At 42.5% G+C, this 16,278-nt stretch overlaps 1 protein-coding gene across 7 annotated transcripts in view; it reads left to right on the top strand.

Annotated features, from left to right (window-relative positions):
• The window catches only part of EPB41L4B (erythrocyte membrane protein band 4.1 like 4B), a 138,452-nt gene that overhangs the window by 102,575 nt on the left and 19,599 nt on the right, over nucleotides 1–16,278 (top strand). For 3 of the 7 annotated variants that reach the window (XM_043453493.1, XM_043453496.1, XM_043453490.1), the window contains exons 18-21: nucleotides 3,078–3,203; nucleotides 4,107–4,177; nucleotides 7,094–7,192; nucleotides 14,338–14,527. In XM_043453493.1, the coding sequence (XP_043309428.1) occupies nucleotides 3,078–3,203; nucleotides 4,107–4,177; nucleotides 7,094–7,192; nucleotides 14,338–14,527 (486 nt within the window). The remainder of the gene's footprint in view (nucleotides 1–3,077; nucleotides 3,204–4,106; nucleotides 4,178–7,093; nucleotides 7,193–14,337; nucleotides 14,528–16,278) is intronic. The other 4 variants (XM_043453497.1, XM_043453491.1, XM_043453495.1 and 1 more) reach the window with 3 other exon arrangements.

The raw sequence follows: 16,278 nt of genomic DNA, 5'->3' as shown, positions 1-16,278 counted from the left end.
ATGGTTACACAAAAGAAAGAAAGCACAACATCCTTGGAGCCATCCTCCTGGCTGTAATTATCGTCTTGCTGTAATTCAGATGTTTACCCCTCATTCAGTTCAGTTCAGTTCAGTCGCTCAGTCGTGTCCGACTCTTTGTGACCCCATGAACCGCAGCACGTCAGGCCTCCCTGTCTATCACCAACTCCCGGAGTTCACCCAAACCCGTGTCCATTGAGTCGGTGATGCCATCCAACCACCTCATCCTCTGTCGTCCCCTTCTCCTCCTGCCCTCAATCTTTCCCAGCGTCAGGGTCTTTTCAAATGAGTCAACTCTTCGCATCAGGCGGCCAAAGTATTGGAGTTTCAGCTTCAACATCAGTCCTTCCAATGAACACCCAGGACTGATCTCCTTTAGGATGGACTGGTCGGATCTCCTTGCAGTCCAAGGGACTCTCAAGAGTCTTCTCCAACACCACAGTTCAAAAGCATCAATTTTTCAGCACTCAGCTTTCTTCACAGTCCAACTCTCACATCCATACATAAACACTGGAAAAACCATAGCCTTGACTAGACAGACCTTTGTTGGCAAAGTAATGTCTCTGCTTTTTAATATGCTGTCTAGGTTGGTCATAACTTTCCTTCCAAGGAGTAAGCGTCTTTTAATTTCATGGCTGCAATCAGATGTTTACCCCTCATAGAGATGCCTTTTATGCAGACATAAATGCAATGATACTCAAGGTTTTCAAAATTTATGTTGGTTCTCACCTGAGTCAAATTATAGAGCTGAAAAGTAGCTTCTGCTTGGTCAGATAGAGCAAGAATAAGCCAGCTTGAATTTTCTATCCAAAAAGCAGTACAGAATTGCTAAATTCAAGGGGGAAATCAATGTTTAATTCTCACTGATTTCTTATTTTAACAGCATTTTGTTTTCTTTTCAAAGTGGGTCTTTGGTCATTACTGTCAGTATAGCTATATCCCCTTAAGCAATTGTCAAAAACCTCAAATGGGCTTTAGAACACATTCAATTCTTGTATTCCAGCCTATCATTCCAAAGAATTAAATCTAATTAAAAATTAACCTTCATACACCTGTGAAAACCTCATGGTAGTGTTAAACAGTTATCTTAATTAACAGGATTTACAAATACAAGATAAATTATCCTCAAACTATCCTGTAGTGCTCATCTTTCAAAATAAATATTGCTTATAGTTTTTTGCTTTTGTTTTAGAGAATGCTAAGTTTCTTAGGCTACTGATTCCCTTCAAAAGAATCTATTTTCTTTGTACCCAACTTGATGGCTTAGGATCATTAGTGTCCTCACATCTGTTTTTCTTTTTTAGTTGCATTTTTTTCCTAACATGCAAGTACCATTCATATCTTTGTTTTTTCTCATGTGATTGTCATGATAATCTTATGAAGAAAGAAACTGAGCCTCAGAGAGGTGAAGGGGAGCCAGTGCGGCTGGGTGGTCAGGGGCTCTAGCTTTGGAGTTACCCAGTCCTGGGTGTGAAACTTGGCTCTTCTGGGTATTATGTGATCTTGGGCAAGTGACTTACCATCTCTCTGCTTTGTTTTTCTCATCTATAAAACGGGGATGGTGATAGTATCTACCTTCAAATGGGATGGTTAAATGAGAGGATTCAATGAGACATGCATCTTAAATCCTCCCCCCTCCCTTCCTTCTCATCACCATCACCATCTACGTCATCATCCTTTTTTTTTATGGTGCTAATAAGGAAAAGAGCTGAGATTCAAATCCAGGTCTTCTGTCTCTATTTTACTGTGTTGTGAAATTGCTGAGCTCAACTTGTCCTACTGAATACCCTCCATGTATTTGGAGGTCCCACTGGGAAACTGCATTCTCTGCTCTCTTTTCTTTATTCAGTGATATCAACCAGCCAGTTGCCCTATACTTCCTCTGCAGCTTTCATAATACCCCTTCTGTCTGTATCGAGGTACTCAATAGGAGTTTTGAATTAGTGGATGAGGTTAATTTTGAAACTTGCAGAACTGGAGGTCTTTACAACATTTTGTTCTTGCTCAGGTACATTATGGCTAATATGCCATATTTAGTCCTGCTGTCTTTGAGTAGTCACATGGTCTTATATCTTTCTTATTAAACACATATCATCTAGTAATTACTACCTACTATAATCTTCTTCAGTGGATATTTTTTGAACATCTTCTGTATGCTGAGCACCATAGAAGCACTGAGATATGCAATAAGGCATTATTTCCCAGAGTGTGATATGTGTACCATCAAAGTTGATTTCAAGTTATATATATAGATGAGTATTCTTTAATAGTTACATATTTATCACAATTTATGTTATAATAAATAAAATAGCCACCAAGTCTATGATTTCAAAGATATTATTGCTTAGGACACACTTAAAATAGATAGCCTCAGGGTCTTCCACTTTGATTGGATTATACTAATTATAGGTACATGTTTAGTTAATACATGAGAAATGGCAAAAAAAAAAAAAGAAAGGTGGTACTAGATTATTGAAGTCTGAGACACTCTACAGTGAGGCAACAGATACAGATTTTTTATTGAGAATAACAATTTTCAGCAAGATTATTGTAAAATTACAAATGACCCTTGAACTAACAAGTCACAGAAGATCCCATGGAGAAGGAAATGGCAACCCACTCCAGTATTCTTGTCTGGGAAATCCCATGGATAGAGGAGCCTGGTAGGCTACAGACCATGGGATCACAAAGAGTCAGACACAATTGAGCGACTGAACACACACACACACACACACACACACGTCACAGAATGTGACTCGGAGTTTGAGTCCTGGTTCTGCCACTGGCTCTGGCTGCGTGAATCTGAAAGAGTCTCCTTGGACCTTCCCGGTCCTGTGACTCGTGAGCTTCCTACCACTTCCTCTCCCTGCTTCACAGGAGAAGGAGGGGATGTGCTTGTGAATCCCTGGCAAATAGTAAAAGCACTGGTACAAACCCAAGGAGTTGGTGACGCACTTGACTCTCTGTTATTTGCAGTGATGATGGTTGGGAAAGATTAATGTATGTGTTTCCTTAGTTCTTTGTTTACCATTTGTCGCATGTATTTTGGTTCACCGCAGGCCGAAGAGAAAAAAGTTTCTGAGAAGACTCTTCAGACCCCACTTTTGCCGTCCCCCGTGGCTGATCACGTGAAGTGTAACATTTTGAAGGCCCAGCTGGAGAACGCGTCCCGAGTTAGTGCCCAGGTGCGTGCCTGCAAGCCTGTGATTTTATGTCATGAGGTCTCGTCAGGAATGTGCAGATGAGGTGCTCTGGGACTGCTGTGTCAGTCGGGTCCAGCCAGGACGTATGAACCACACCTGTTATGTGAATAGAGCTTTTAATATAAAGAGTTATTAACCAGTGTAGTTATTGGGTTGGCCAAAAAGTTCATTTGGGTTTTTCATAACATCTTACAGAAAAACCTGAAAGAACTTTTTGGCCCAAACCCAGTAGTAGTTGGGGAAGTAAAAGGGCCGGCTCTGTACGCTGTGGTGGGTCTGAGGGCCCCTGGCTGCTACATCTCCTGTTGATCTCCAGCGTGAGCTCAGCTGGCCTGGCTGGCTGCGTGGGTGTCCTTCCTTCCCCACTTCTTTGTGGGACTCACTAGAGGGAGGAGGACAAGGCTTCTTTCAAAATCATATGACGTGACTCCTCCCGGGCTTGTTACACTGATGTGAAAGGACAGATTCTAAACTCTTTTCAAGGCTCTAAGTGCTATGTGAGCATGGAGCTGCTTATTATTCCTGATCTAAAAATGTGAGGTAGGGAATTAGACTGTGGGTTTGACTTTTCCTACACCATCCTTTTCTCATTCAGTCCTGAGCTGACACATAGCAGGTACTCGATAAGAGTGTGAATGCAAGCATTGATTGTATTTGAATGATTAAGTGTTAATCCCCATGATGGGGAATGACTCAAGAAAACATTTTTTTGTTAAATGAAATAAACACCGGGGGGGAAAAAAAAACTGGTTATTGACTGAGTACTTGATGATCTACCTCTCTGATACACTGTCACGTTTCTATAATCCTTTGAATGTAGGACACTTGGGAACATTTTTGCGTACCAAGATACTAAGTTTTGACTAAACTGCCTGTTTTCTTTAGCAGATTGGAAAAGAGGAATCAACGTTTGTAAATATTAATAAGAAATCCACTCTTCAGGACGCTAATGTAAGGTCTGTTGCTTCTTGGTTGAATGGGGAAACAATAAGTACCATCAACATTATTCTCAAAAGGGCGTTTGATAATAAAGTAGAGAAGAAAAAGAAAACTGAGAGAATGTGAGCCTGAAGAGAGAGAGAGAAAAAGACTGTTTCAACTTCCTTTATGTCTCTGTTTTAACACTTCTACCTGCTGTACTAACAAGTCACTTTGAGTTCCTTCTCAGGCATGTTGATCTGACCATGTCAGTCCCCTGTTTAAAGTCAGGGTGGAGTCTAGACCCCTTAACGGAGCAGAGGGAGCCCTTCATGACCTGGCTTCTGCTCACTGTCCCAGCGCAGTTCAGTACTCTTCCCTTGGGCCATCATCTGAGCCCCTGGAAGTGCTGGAGTCACAGATGTTCTTTAAAGCCTCCAGACCACCACCAACCCAAACCCAGAGAAAAACCTTTCTTTCCTAATCTCACAGAAAGTAGACACTCTTCACCTCTCTGTGAATAACCACCTATAGGTCATGGCAGCCCCATGGACACCTTGGCAGTCTGCTAACACCGGTGGGGTCTCCCTAGGATAAAGTTTCCTAAAATGTGTCTAAGGAGGACTGCATCAGTATCTTGTTAAAACCAAAAACTACAGTCCTACTTCAGACCTTTCAGATCCTTTGGTGGGAGGTAGGGCAGTTTTGGCGGGGGTAGGGGTGTTGTAGTGGGGAAAGGCCAGAAACAAGAATTTCAAAAAACACCTTATGTAATCTAGGAAACACTACCCTGGGGAAATTCTTACACTTGATGCTAAAAATAAAAATGAATATTTTTCTATGTTATCTTATGATGCCTAGTCCATGTTCTTGGTATAAATTCGTCTTATTCCAGAGACACATACCCAGCTGTCTCTTGGACTTTTTGAAACCTTAATTCATCTCTTCTAACCCTACCCTGCTGCCCATTTCATCAGTTTTCCTCTCTTGGTTAATGTCACTGTTGTGTGTGTGCTCGTGTGCTCAGTCACTTCTGTCGTGTCTGGGAATGGATTTCCATTCCCTTCTCCAAGGGATCTTCCTGACCCAGGGATTGAACCCATATCTCCTGCATCCCTTGCATAGCAGGCAGATTTGTTACCAATGAGCCACCAGGGAAGCCCCAGTGTCATTGTTACCTACCTGTTATTCAGATCTAATGCCTGGGAGTCCTTGACTTTCTCCTATTCATGCCTTCATCTAACTGGTCACCAAGTCCTGCCAATTTGACTTTCATATTATGTCCCACATCCATCCCCTCCTTATCATGACCCTCTTCCCAACCTACTCCCAGCCCTCACCATTTTTCATCCTGAATAATCACTGCTACAGTTTTCTAAGATGCTCCATCTGGCCTGTCCTCACCAGCATCCTTTGTTGCTCTAAGGGCCTTTCTAAAATGCAAGTCTGACCATGCCACTCCCTTGCCAAAAACCTTCAGTGACTGCCTTTGCCTTTATATAAACAACTCAGCTTGAGGCACCTCATGCATGGGCCCTGGTTTCCCCTCTAGTCACAAGCCCCTGATTGTCCCCTGGAACTTTACCTTGTTGTTGTTGTTCGGTTGCTAAGTTGTGTCTGACTGTTTGTGACCCCAGGGATGGTAGCACACCAGGTTTCCCTGTCCTTTACTATCTCCTGGCGCTTGCTTGGATTCATGTCCATTGAATCAGTGATGCTATGACTTTACCTTACCCATCAGCAGATCTGGGTCTCCACTCCGTCTCCCACCTTGGAAGTCTTCCCTCCATCTGGTTAAGTCTAAACCCCTCCTTGAAGCTTTCCAAACACCACCCATTCCACCCTGGCAAAGTAATGTGCTCCCCTGAGTTCCTCCAGGGACTGCATTCAGTTGCCTCTGGGGGCCCAGCTTGAGGAAGTCATGAACCTAGAATACGTTGACTCTATTTCATATTTGCTCGTTTATGTTTCTTTAGCATTTGTTGCACTCTGGCCACAGACCTATCCCCACCAAATTAGGCACTCAGTAGAAGGGAAGACAGGGGATGAGATGGTTAGATGGCATCACCGACTCAATGGACATGGGTTTGGGTAAACTCTGGGAGTTGGTGATGGACAAGGAGGCCTGGCATGCTGCGGTTCACGGGGTCGCAAAGAGTTGGACACGACTGAACGACTGAACTGAACTGAACTAAGAAGGGAAGAAGGAGGCCCAGACGTGTTAACTGACTTACTAGAAGTCTCTTGCTGAGAATCTCAGTTTGTTTTGATGTCCATTGGTCCCAGAAAGTACTTACTGTTTTTTTTTTTAAGTGAAATCACTCAATCATGAAAATGTATAAAAACTTTTCCTTAAAATCATAGTTGGGAGTAAGCCCATTGGTTAACCAACATGTTTTCTTGAGAAAATATAAAAATGAAACTTAATTTTTAACATTTTGATCTGGACATAGAATTAAAATGTTTTAGAGTGAGTCTTAAAGTCTTCTGATTATATATTTTTTATATGAACTACTCTATCATTCTTTATCTATTTAAAAAATGTATTCTGTGTTATGTTTAAAATAACATAGATACTAGATTACTTACTTGGAAGTAAAAATAGGCTATCCACAGGTTTCCCTTTACTCATTTCACTGGCAAAACCTGGTTATGAACAAAAACCTAATATTGGGAAGGGGGTATTTTGGGCAGAGAAATTTCATGTGATACCCCAATCATGTTCAGTTCCTGCTTGCTGTATTTTCCTCCTTATAATCTTTTCATTTTGGCTTTTCTGTGGTATTTAAAAATAATTATATGTAATAGGTAGAGTGAAGAGGAGGAAAAAAAATGGTTATCTTGACTATCAGTGTTAGTAAGGTATAAATTAACTGAGAAAGCAGTCCCTACTGTCAAAACCAGACCATGAACCTCTTTGTTGGTGTTGTTCTGCTTTTCTGATGTGTCTCTAGAAGTCCTATTCCTATACGTGTGGAAACTACACAACCAGCTATGGAAAAGCCGGAGATCAAGCCTCCCAGAGTGCGGAAGTTAACAAGACAATACAGCTTGTGAGTTCCATGCTGCAAGTTTTTCAATTATAACAACAAAGGTGATGCCAAATGTCCAGTTGTAAATGCTTCTTAGCCCTTCACATCCATCCAAAGGACCACCTCAAAAATATAGTCTATTTTCCAATATAAGTTGTAATGGTGCTGGATCTTTCTCCCTGAAAACATGACAGAGGTGGCATATGCATTCCTTATTGACTGCTTTATAACAAATTACTACAAGATTTAGTGGCTTAAAACAATCTGCATTTATTTTCTCACAGTTTCTGTGGGTTGGGGTCCAGGCATGGCTTAGCTGAGTCTTCTGGGTCAGAGTGTCTGTTAAGGCTGCCTTCAAGATACTGGCAAGGTCTGCAGCCTCATCTGAAGGCTCATTCATACAGTGTGGGGCAGAACTCAATTCCTTGAGGGCTGTTGGACTGAGGACATCATTCCTTGCTGGCTTTTGACTGGAGGTTGCCTTTAGTTCCTAGACATGTAGTCCTCTTCCATTTTCTCTATCAGAGAAAATACACAGGAAGAGCCAGAAAGACTTCTAGAAAGGCAACATCACAGCCTTTTATAACCTAATCTCAGACATGACATTTCATCACTTTTGCCATATTCTCTTCATTAGAAGCAAGTCACCAGATCCAGCCCACACTTAAGGGGAGGGGCTTCCTCAGGGGCACAGATAGCATAGGAGGAACATGGGGAGCTATGTCGGATGCTGTCTCCCTTGTGCCTTAGTGAAATGCTAGCACTGTCTGTCAATAGAGCCAAAGCTGATCCCTGAGCAATAAGAAGAGCTCTATTCCTGTAGGAATTCCCTGGTGGCTCAGTGGTAAAGAATCCATCTGCCAATGAAGGAGACGTGTTCAATCCCTGGTCTGAGAAGATTCTTGGAGAAGGAAATGGCAACCTACTCCAGTATCCTTGCCTGGAGAACCCCATGGAGCCTGACATACTATAGTCCACAGAGTTGCAAAGAGTCAGACATGACTTAGTAACTGAACAACAACGAATTTGTGTAGGAAGAACCATATTCCTGTAGCAGGAGCCCATATTCCTGTGGGAGGAGCCGTATTCCTGTGGGAGGAGCCGTATTCCTGTGGGTGGAGCCATATTCCTGTAGGAGGAGCCGTATTCCTGTGGGAGGAGCCGTATTCCTGTGGGTGGAGCCATATTCCTGTGGGAGGAGCCATAGGAGCCATATTCCTGTGGGAGGAGCCGTATTCCTGTGGGAGGAGCCGTATTCCTGTGGGAGGAGCCGTATTCCTGTGGGAGGAGCCGTATTCCTGTAGCAGGAGCCCATATTCCTGTGGGAGGAGCCGTATTCCTGTGGGAGGAGCCGTATTCCTGTGGGAGGAGCCGTATTCCTGTGGGTGGAGCCATATTCCTGTGGGTGGAGCCATATTCCTGTGGGAGGAGCCATAGGAGCCATATTCCTGTGGGTGGAGCCATATTCCTGTAGGAGGAGCCGTATTCCTGTGGGAGGAGCCGTATTCCTGTGGGTGGAGCCATATTCCTGTGGGAGGAGCCATAGGAGCCATATTCCTGTGGGTAGAGCCATATTCCTGTGGGAGGAGCCGTATGCCTATGGGAGGAGCCATAGGAGCCATATTCCTGTAGGAGGAGCCATATTCCTGTGGGAGGAGCCATATTCCTGTGGGAGGAGCCGTATGCCTATGGGAGGAGCCATACTCCTGTGGGAGGAGCCATAGGAGCCATATTCCTGTGGGAAGAGCCATAGGAGCCATATTCCTGTGGGAGGAGCTGTATTCCTGTGGGAGGAGCCGTATTCCTGTGGGAGGAGCCATATTCCTGTGGGAGGAGCCGTATGCCTATGGGAGGAGCCATACTCCTGTGGGAGGAGCCATAGGAGCCATATTCCTGTGGGAGGAGCCATATTCCTGTGGGTGGAGCCATATTCCTGTGGGAGGAGCCATAGGAGCCATATTCCTGTGGGTGGAGCCATATTCCTGTGGGAGGAGCCGTATTCCTGTGGGAGGAGCCATATTCCTGTGGGAGGAGCCGTATGCCTATGGGAGGAGCCATACTCCTGTGGGAGGAGCCATAGGAGCCATATTCCTGTGGGAGGAGCCATATTCCTGTGGGTGGAGCCATATTCCTGTGGGAGGAGCCATAGGAGCCATATTCCTGTGGGTGGAGCCATATTCCTGTGGGAGGAGCCGTATTCCTGTGGGAGGAGCCATATTCCAAAGTGTGCCGGAACCAGCAGGCCCGGTCCAGTTCTGTTGAACTTAACAAAAGTTTCCTAACTCCCTCGTGCAGAGGGATATTCTCGCCACTGTGAGGGAAGAACAAAGTGACTTCAACAATTCCCATGCAAGGACTTAAAATTTATTAGAGGGAAAGACAGATTATAAATAATTTTAATCCAAAGAGGACAGGTTAATGCTGCAGTTAAATGTGGCAGTACATTAGTAAAATCACAATGGTTGTTCCCATTTCTTGACCTCAGCTATGGCCCAGGTATCCTGTCTGGATATATAATTGGTCAGAGAGCTGCAAGGGGATCTTTGGGTGCAGGGCAAAGCATGGGACTCTGGAGTGAGAAAGGCTTCTTGTTTACTTCATAAACTCTTGGGAAAATTATTCTTTGAATCTCCCTGTAATCTGTAAAATGGACAAAGATTTTGTGAGGGTAAACATAAGACAATGTGGGTAAGCCCTAGCAAGGGACCGGGCTGAAGGATGAGTTACTCTTGCTTTCTTATGATGCACCTGAAGCCTCTAAAAAGGTCAAGTTTAGGAGGTACCCAGACTACAATGTATAGGACAAGGGGCAAACTGTCGATGCAGTTCTCCAACAGCCGCCTCTGGCCTGCCACTTGCACCTTCTGAAAAGGAGACGGGGGAGTGCTATTTCAGGACAGACACATTCCACCTCATTAGCCTTAGTAGAAATTTCTAGACCGTATAGCAGCTGTATTTCCTAGGAAAGTCAACACGAAAAAGCTTCAAATAATTAACATTCTTAATGATCTCTGGGGGACAGATTAACCGATGAAAAATCTGCTTCCCAGAGGATAAAGTTGGCAAGATTAGCCTTTCATTTTACATTTCAAAATTCAAAATGTTATTATCACCCATTCAGGATATGTAATCATGTTGGAAACAATGACTAATACATGGCCTGGAAGGAAAGAAAATTTAACTAACTCACCAAATTGCCTCTTTTAAGGAAACCCTTTTTGAACCTCTGATTTCATGTGTATTTCTTAAGATACCGCAAAGTATTCTGGTTTGAAAATCAAAGAATGGCACCATTTCCCCTATTAGTAGTAAATAGCAAAATTAACAGATAGGATGTTCCCAGTTTTGCATTTTCATCCCATAAAGAGTTCTTGTATTGTCAACACTAGTTACCACTACTTTACTCAGCTCTTCCACTCACAGATATTGATGAGGTTAATAAACACATGGCTAAGGGATATAGCTTGGAAAAATTAAGATTTCTCATTCCCTCAAAAATAATTCTGCATCATTATTTTTGACATGTGGGGAGGTGTGTGCCTTTTTTAGTGGTTACAGAATTACTAGTCCCTAGGTCAGAATTACATGTGCTTGTTTGGGTTTTAAGCTCCTTCATCAAAGCATCATGATATTTAGGTTCTCTGAACAGGTTTTCAAACTGCTACTTTTTAGGATATAAACAAAAATCTCAGCTGTGTTCTTTTCTTGAAATACAACATAGGGAGGAAAAGTGTGGCTGCTCTATTTAGAGTGAAGAAATTAAACTCTGCAAAGAGTTTAAAGCAGGTAAAGTATATCTTTATATTGAGATCAGCTGGTATGTTTAGAAAATAATGATCTGTTAGGTTTCCCCATAAATTGAATTTTACTATTTATTTAGATATAGTGTAGGGACTTCCCTGGCTGTCCAGTGGTTTAGATTTTGCCTTTCAATGCAGGGGGCGTGGATTCGATCCCTGGTAGGGGAGCTAAGATCTCACATGCCTCACAGCCAGAAAACCAAACATGAAATGGAAGCAATATTGTAACAAATTCAAAAAAGACTTTAAAAATGACCTACATTAAAAAAATTTTTTTTAAAAAGGTAAAAATAAACATAGTGTAAAAATCTGAAACTATTCAGGCAAGACAGAAAAATCCAAAAAGAAAAGGAACTAATCCCATAGCATCATACCATTGAAAATAACCAATGTTCACCTTTATGACTATTACTCTAGACATTTTTCTATGCCTTTCTTTAAAACAGAAAGGAATCATTTCAAAGAAGAGAATCATACCATATGTAAAATTTTACTTATTAAAATGTTTCATGAATTGACCTGAGACACCATGTGTTTATCATACATCACATTGATAACATAAGTTATTTAGCCTGGCTCAAGACCTTTAGTATGCTAAGCCACTTATTCAGCAGGATATTCCAAGGGTCCAGGGGTTCTCTCAGGAGCTTGTCAATGACCAGTGTTTCCTTTGGAATGTGCAGAGTTCAAGCAACTGGGTCTTGCTGCTTTAGCATTTTCCTGCACAGGCAGGAATCTGGTTGGCATCAGGCAACAGGGAACTTGTCTTAATTTCTGTAAGTTTGAGAAAATACTGTCCATGCCAAGAGTGGAGGATTGATGGTGCTTCTCTTTGCCAGGATGATCTGATCAGAAAGGCTTCCAGCCTTGGCATATCTTGTGAGAAGTCAAGCCTTCCCCATAAGTTTAGGCTCTGGAGATGAGCCCCAGGTGCCATCCTGGGGCTTCTCCTCCCTCATGATGACTTCCTGTCCAGTGTCCTTTCCATTGTGGGTCATCATGTTTGATCAGAGAGGGTCTAAAATCAGAACTACTTGACCCCAAGACAATTGTGCCCAACTCCTCCTTTATAACCAGTTTATCACCAAAGGGACAGTTGCTGTTAGACCATAAGAGGAGTCTCATTCAAAACAGTAGGTTTCTACAGCTCTTATATTTACCCTTATATGGGAGGCTACTCAGAATAACATCCCTTGGTTTGGTGGTTCCTCAAAATGTTAAACATAGAACTATTATACAACTCACCAGTTCCCCTCCTAGGTAGAATTCTAATCCAAAAGAGTTGAAAGCAGAGACCCAAACAGATGTTTGCGCACCACATTCATAACAATAGCTAAGTGGCAGAAACAACCCAAGTGTCCATCAACAGATGAAGAGATAAACAAAATATAATCTATCTATACAATGGAATATTATTCAACCATAAAAAGGAATCAAACTTTGACTTATGCTACGACATGGATAGATGTTGAAAACATTATAGTAAAAAAAAAAATAACCCAGATACAGAGAAGTATTTACTATATAATTTCATTTATATGAGGTACCTAGAGTATTCACATTCAGTCGGACAGAAAACCGTGTAGGGGAGGGGTGTAAAATTTCCCCTTCCCCCTTTCTGAGTTCTTGTGGCCAGACTAATAATAAAATAAGAAGACAGGTTATTAGGAGAACAGGGAACAAATTTTAATTCATGCACATGGAGATCTCATAAAAATAGCACCTAAGAAGTGGCCAAAGCAGGCAGCTTTTGTACTTTTTAGACAAAGAAATAAAAATTTTGTAAGGAATTGACAGGATAAAGAAACTAAGGTTTTGGGTGCCCAATTAGTGAAGCATCTAAACAGTTTGGTCTTGGGGTAGTAACTTAAAGAAGTAGCAAGGTTTGTTTATATAGGCTTCTTGGCCTAAATTCCCTATCTCTGTGATAAAGGGGTCTTTCTGCCTACTATAGGGAATACACCTTTCACATGAGAGATTTATATCCTGCTTTCAGGGAGACAGACAGGAGGGTCAGAGTGCTGGTGACCGTTTCTTAAGTAACTTAATTCAAAATAATCAATATGACAGACCTTTATACCACATAACAAGCTGAAAGGAGAAAGTCTGTCAGAAATTAAGGAACAACTTTTTGCAATAGTTTACTTTATAATTTGACATTATGAAGAGAAGAAGAAAACGAGACCCTCAGCAGAATTTCAGTATTCTCTTGGAAGCCAGTACAAACTATATATGTATCTACATTTTTCAACCTCTCATGAAATCTTTATTTTCAATTTTCTGCTTATTCCCTTGTCCTCTCCTAATCATTTTATCATGTGCATCCTAAGATCATTGCTCTTCCACTTCCCATTTTCCAGACTCTACTTGTAAGCACTCTTTGAAGGGGAAAAGAAGCACACAAATGCAAATATTTCTCTTACAAAACCCTTGAAGTCATACTGAAATCTTCACATTGAAATTTATGTACCTCAGTACCAGTAAGTTTTCTTATCCCCACATAACTACTATTTTGAAAAGAAACACTTAACACACAAGATACGGAGTACAAACTATATTGATGAATATTTATTTCTGATTTAAATGCCAAAAGTCATTACTTTTTCTGACTAAATGCCAAAGGACAAAATTACCCTAAGTTGTTTTTAAAGTGCAAATTTTCATAACTAGGATATTATATCTCATAGTGAATATATATTTTATTTCATGGTAAAAATATCTCTTATCCGATTAATTAAAAAATCCTGTGGACATTTCCAGAAATAAATTTTCAGTGATGGTAGTAATTCAATCTTTCCTTCAGGGTCTTCAAAAAATGCTATATAAAAAATGTATTAAGTTTTTTCTCCATATAGTTTTATTAAAATTAAAAACAACTCTATCCTAATAAAACAATTAATATGCTATTGTGGCATATTTGTCCCCCAAAGTCCACTCTGAGCCCCAACAGCAGAACAAACTTTACCAGGGACTACAGGGAGGGGACCATGGGGAGATATTGTTTGACGAGTACAGAGTTGCTGTTGGGATGATGGAAAAGTCTGGGGTATAGATAAAAGTAATTGCTATCCAACATTGTGAATGTCTTTAAGCCACTGAATTATATACTTACAAATGGATAAAATGATGATTATTATGTTATCTTTTTATATTAAAATTTGGTTTTCATCCCTTGGCAAGTGACAGAAACTCCAGCCCAAATTTGCTTTGGCTAAAGGTCGATATATTGGCTCCCGTAAGCTGGACATCTGGTAGACATCTGGGGAGACCCCAACCCCCACCCTAGCCGTCCCAGCTCTCCCCACCTACCTCCACTCCCCACAGCCTGTTTATTATTGTAATGAGCAGAGCTTCATGTGCTTTTAGTAACCGCAGTGACGAAGACGACCTCCCTCCAGACCTGGCCGAGGCAGTGGGAGCGACCACAGCTCCAACCACGGCCACCACCTCCGCCACCACCACGCCAGTCTCAGTGCCGCTGCTGTCCCCCAAAGTCCACAAGATCAGCTCGCCGCAGAACTCAGAAGGCAAGGGCCAGCTGTCCCCGGGGGCCAAGGTACGGGAAAAGCCCTGAGGAGTAGCTGTACTTACTGCAGTTTCTGCATATATTCAGTGTGTGGCATCTGTGTGCATCTGAGCTTTGTGTCATCAACTCTGGGTGCTCCTAAAGCAACAGTAACAACCACTTTTTTTTTTTTTTTGGTTTTAATATAATCTGTCCCTGAAAGATAACCGTGTATGAGAGACAAATAGTATAATATGAAAGCATGTATCCTGCACTTAAAGGGAAATTTAAGAGATTTCTGAGGGCAGTTTTGGTTTTAGAATATCATCCCTACAAACACTATTACTCCACTGTGGAGGCAGAAAGTGAGAAATGGCTTTTTACCCGCCAAAATGGAAAATCTGGAGAAGTAAAAACCTAGAAGTATCCCCATCTCATTCCTTATGGTAGATAGCCTGTGTTGATAGTTTGAAATTGGTCAATATTCTATCTGTCAGCTTGAAATTTCAGGAAATTGCCAGTGGTGTGAATGGGCTGTGCCAAAGGTTTCACACAAGACATTTCTCTTGGTTTTCTTTGAGTGACGCTTGGTTGCAGTCACTCTTCAGCGATTGGTTTTGCTCTCCAAGCAAATGCTGGGTCAAATGTTGCTTGGTCCCTGGATCCCACTGAGGAATGCTGTGTGCATGAGACGGGGGCCCACAAGGCAAGACCAGAGTCAGAGTCTATTCCCAATTGCTCCTTTCAAAACCTATGGCTGCTTTAAATGAGCAGTCACTCCATGGACCTTGTTTCTCTGAGCCTGTTTCTTCTTCCCAAAAATGGGAGTAAAATCTACTACCCTGCCCAACCCATGGGTCCAGGGGAGATTAAAGTGCTTGTGCAAACAGGATGCCTGAGGCTTCTGCAGCTCCAGGGAGCAGGATTCCCAGTAACATCAGAGTAACAACAGTCCAGGCCACACCCTGCACGCCCACGGGCAGTCTTTCAGGGGGTCCATTCCTGGGGGTCTCTGGGAATGCCTGCAAGTTCCTCAACAGAATCCTGGCTGGACCCCCTCAGCCTGTGACCGGCCCAGACTGAGGCTCCCTGCTTTTCTGTAGATCACCTCCTGGGAACTGGAGTCGGTTTCCCCTCCACTGTGCCAAGTCCCTACACTGCTTTGTCCCAAGTGTGGGCACAGGGTCCTCTCTATATCCCAGGCCGTGGTGAAAAACCACGCGAACACATTTACGAAACAGAAGGGAACTGGGTTGGAGATGCAAGCGGCATCCTATCAGAGGCCACAGGGCTCCCTCTCCTGGCCAGCTCTCTCCTTAGGGCTCTGCTTGCACCAAGTTAATGAGATTTGAGACTTACTTTTTCCCATATAGGGCTTCAAGGCCCCCATGCTGCTGAGACTCCAGGGCAAGGCAGAAAAAAATTTTCCAAAAAATGAAAGATCCCACCCTCCCACCAGAAAGCTTTTCCTCACTATTGTGCAGATGAGTTTAGCTCCTTGAGGTCTTGGCCCCCCGGATCCAAGATAGGGTCTTTTCTTTCTCTTTATATATTCAAAGGACTCTTTGAAGTATTTTTCCCCCAAAGGCCAGTCAAAGAGCACTCAGAGCATTTAAGAAAAATTGTTTGCAGCTTCAAAAAAGACAGTTCCCCCTCCCTATAACCTGCTTCTACCCATGAAGATGTCAGAAAAATTGGGTTTTGGTCTCAATATTTTGTACCCTGCTGAGCAAGAGAACCGTGATGGGGGGGTTGGCGTAATAATGAGTTCAGTGCTAGTAAGTGAGGGGAGGAGAGTGGTA

Source organism: Cervus canadensis, chromosome 30, assembly GCF_019320065.1.
Source record: "Cervus canadensis isolate Bull #8, Minnesota chromosome 30, ASM1932006v1, whole genome shotgun sequence".
In the NCBI taxonomy this organism is placed as follows: Eukaryota; Metazoa; Chordata; class Mammalia; order Artiodactyla; family Cervidae; genus Cervus; species Cervus canadensis.
This window is presented reverse-complemented; position numbering and strand designations above follow the sequence as displayed.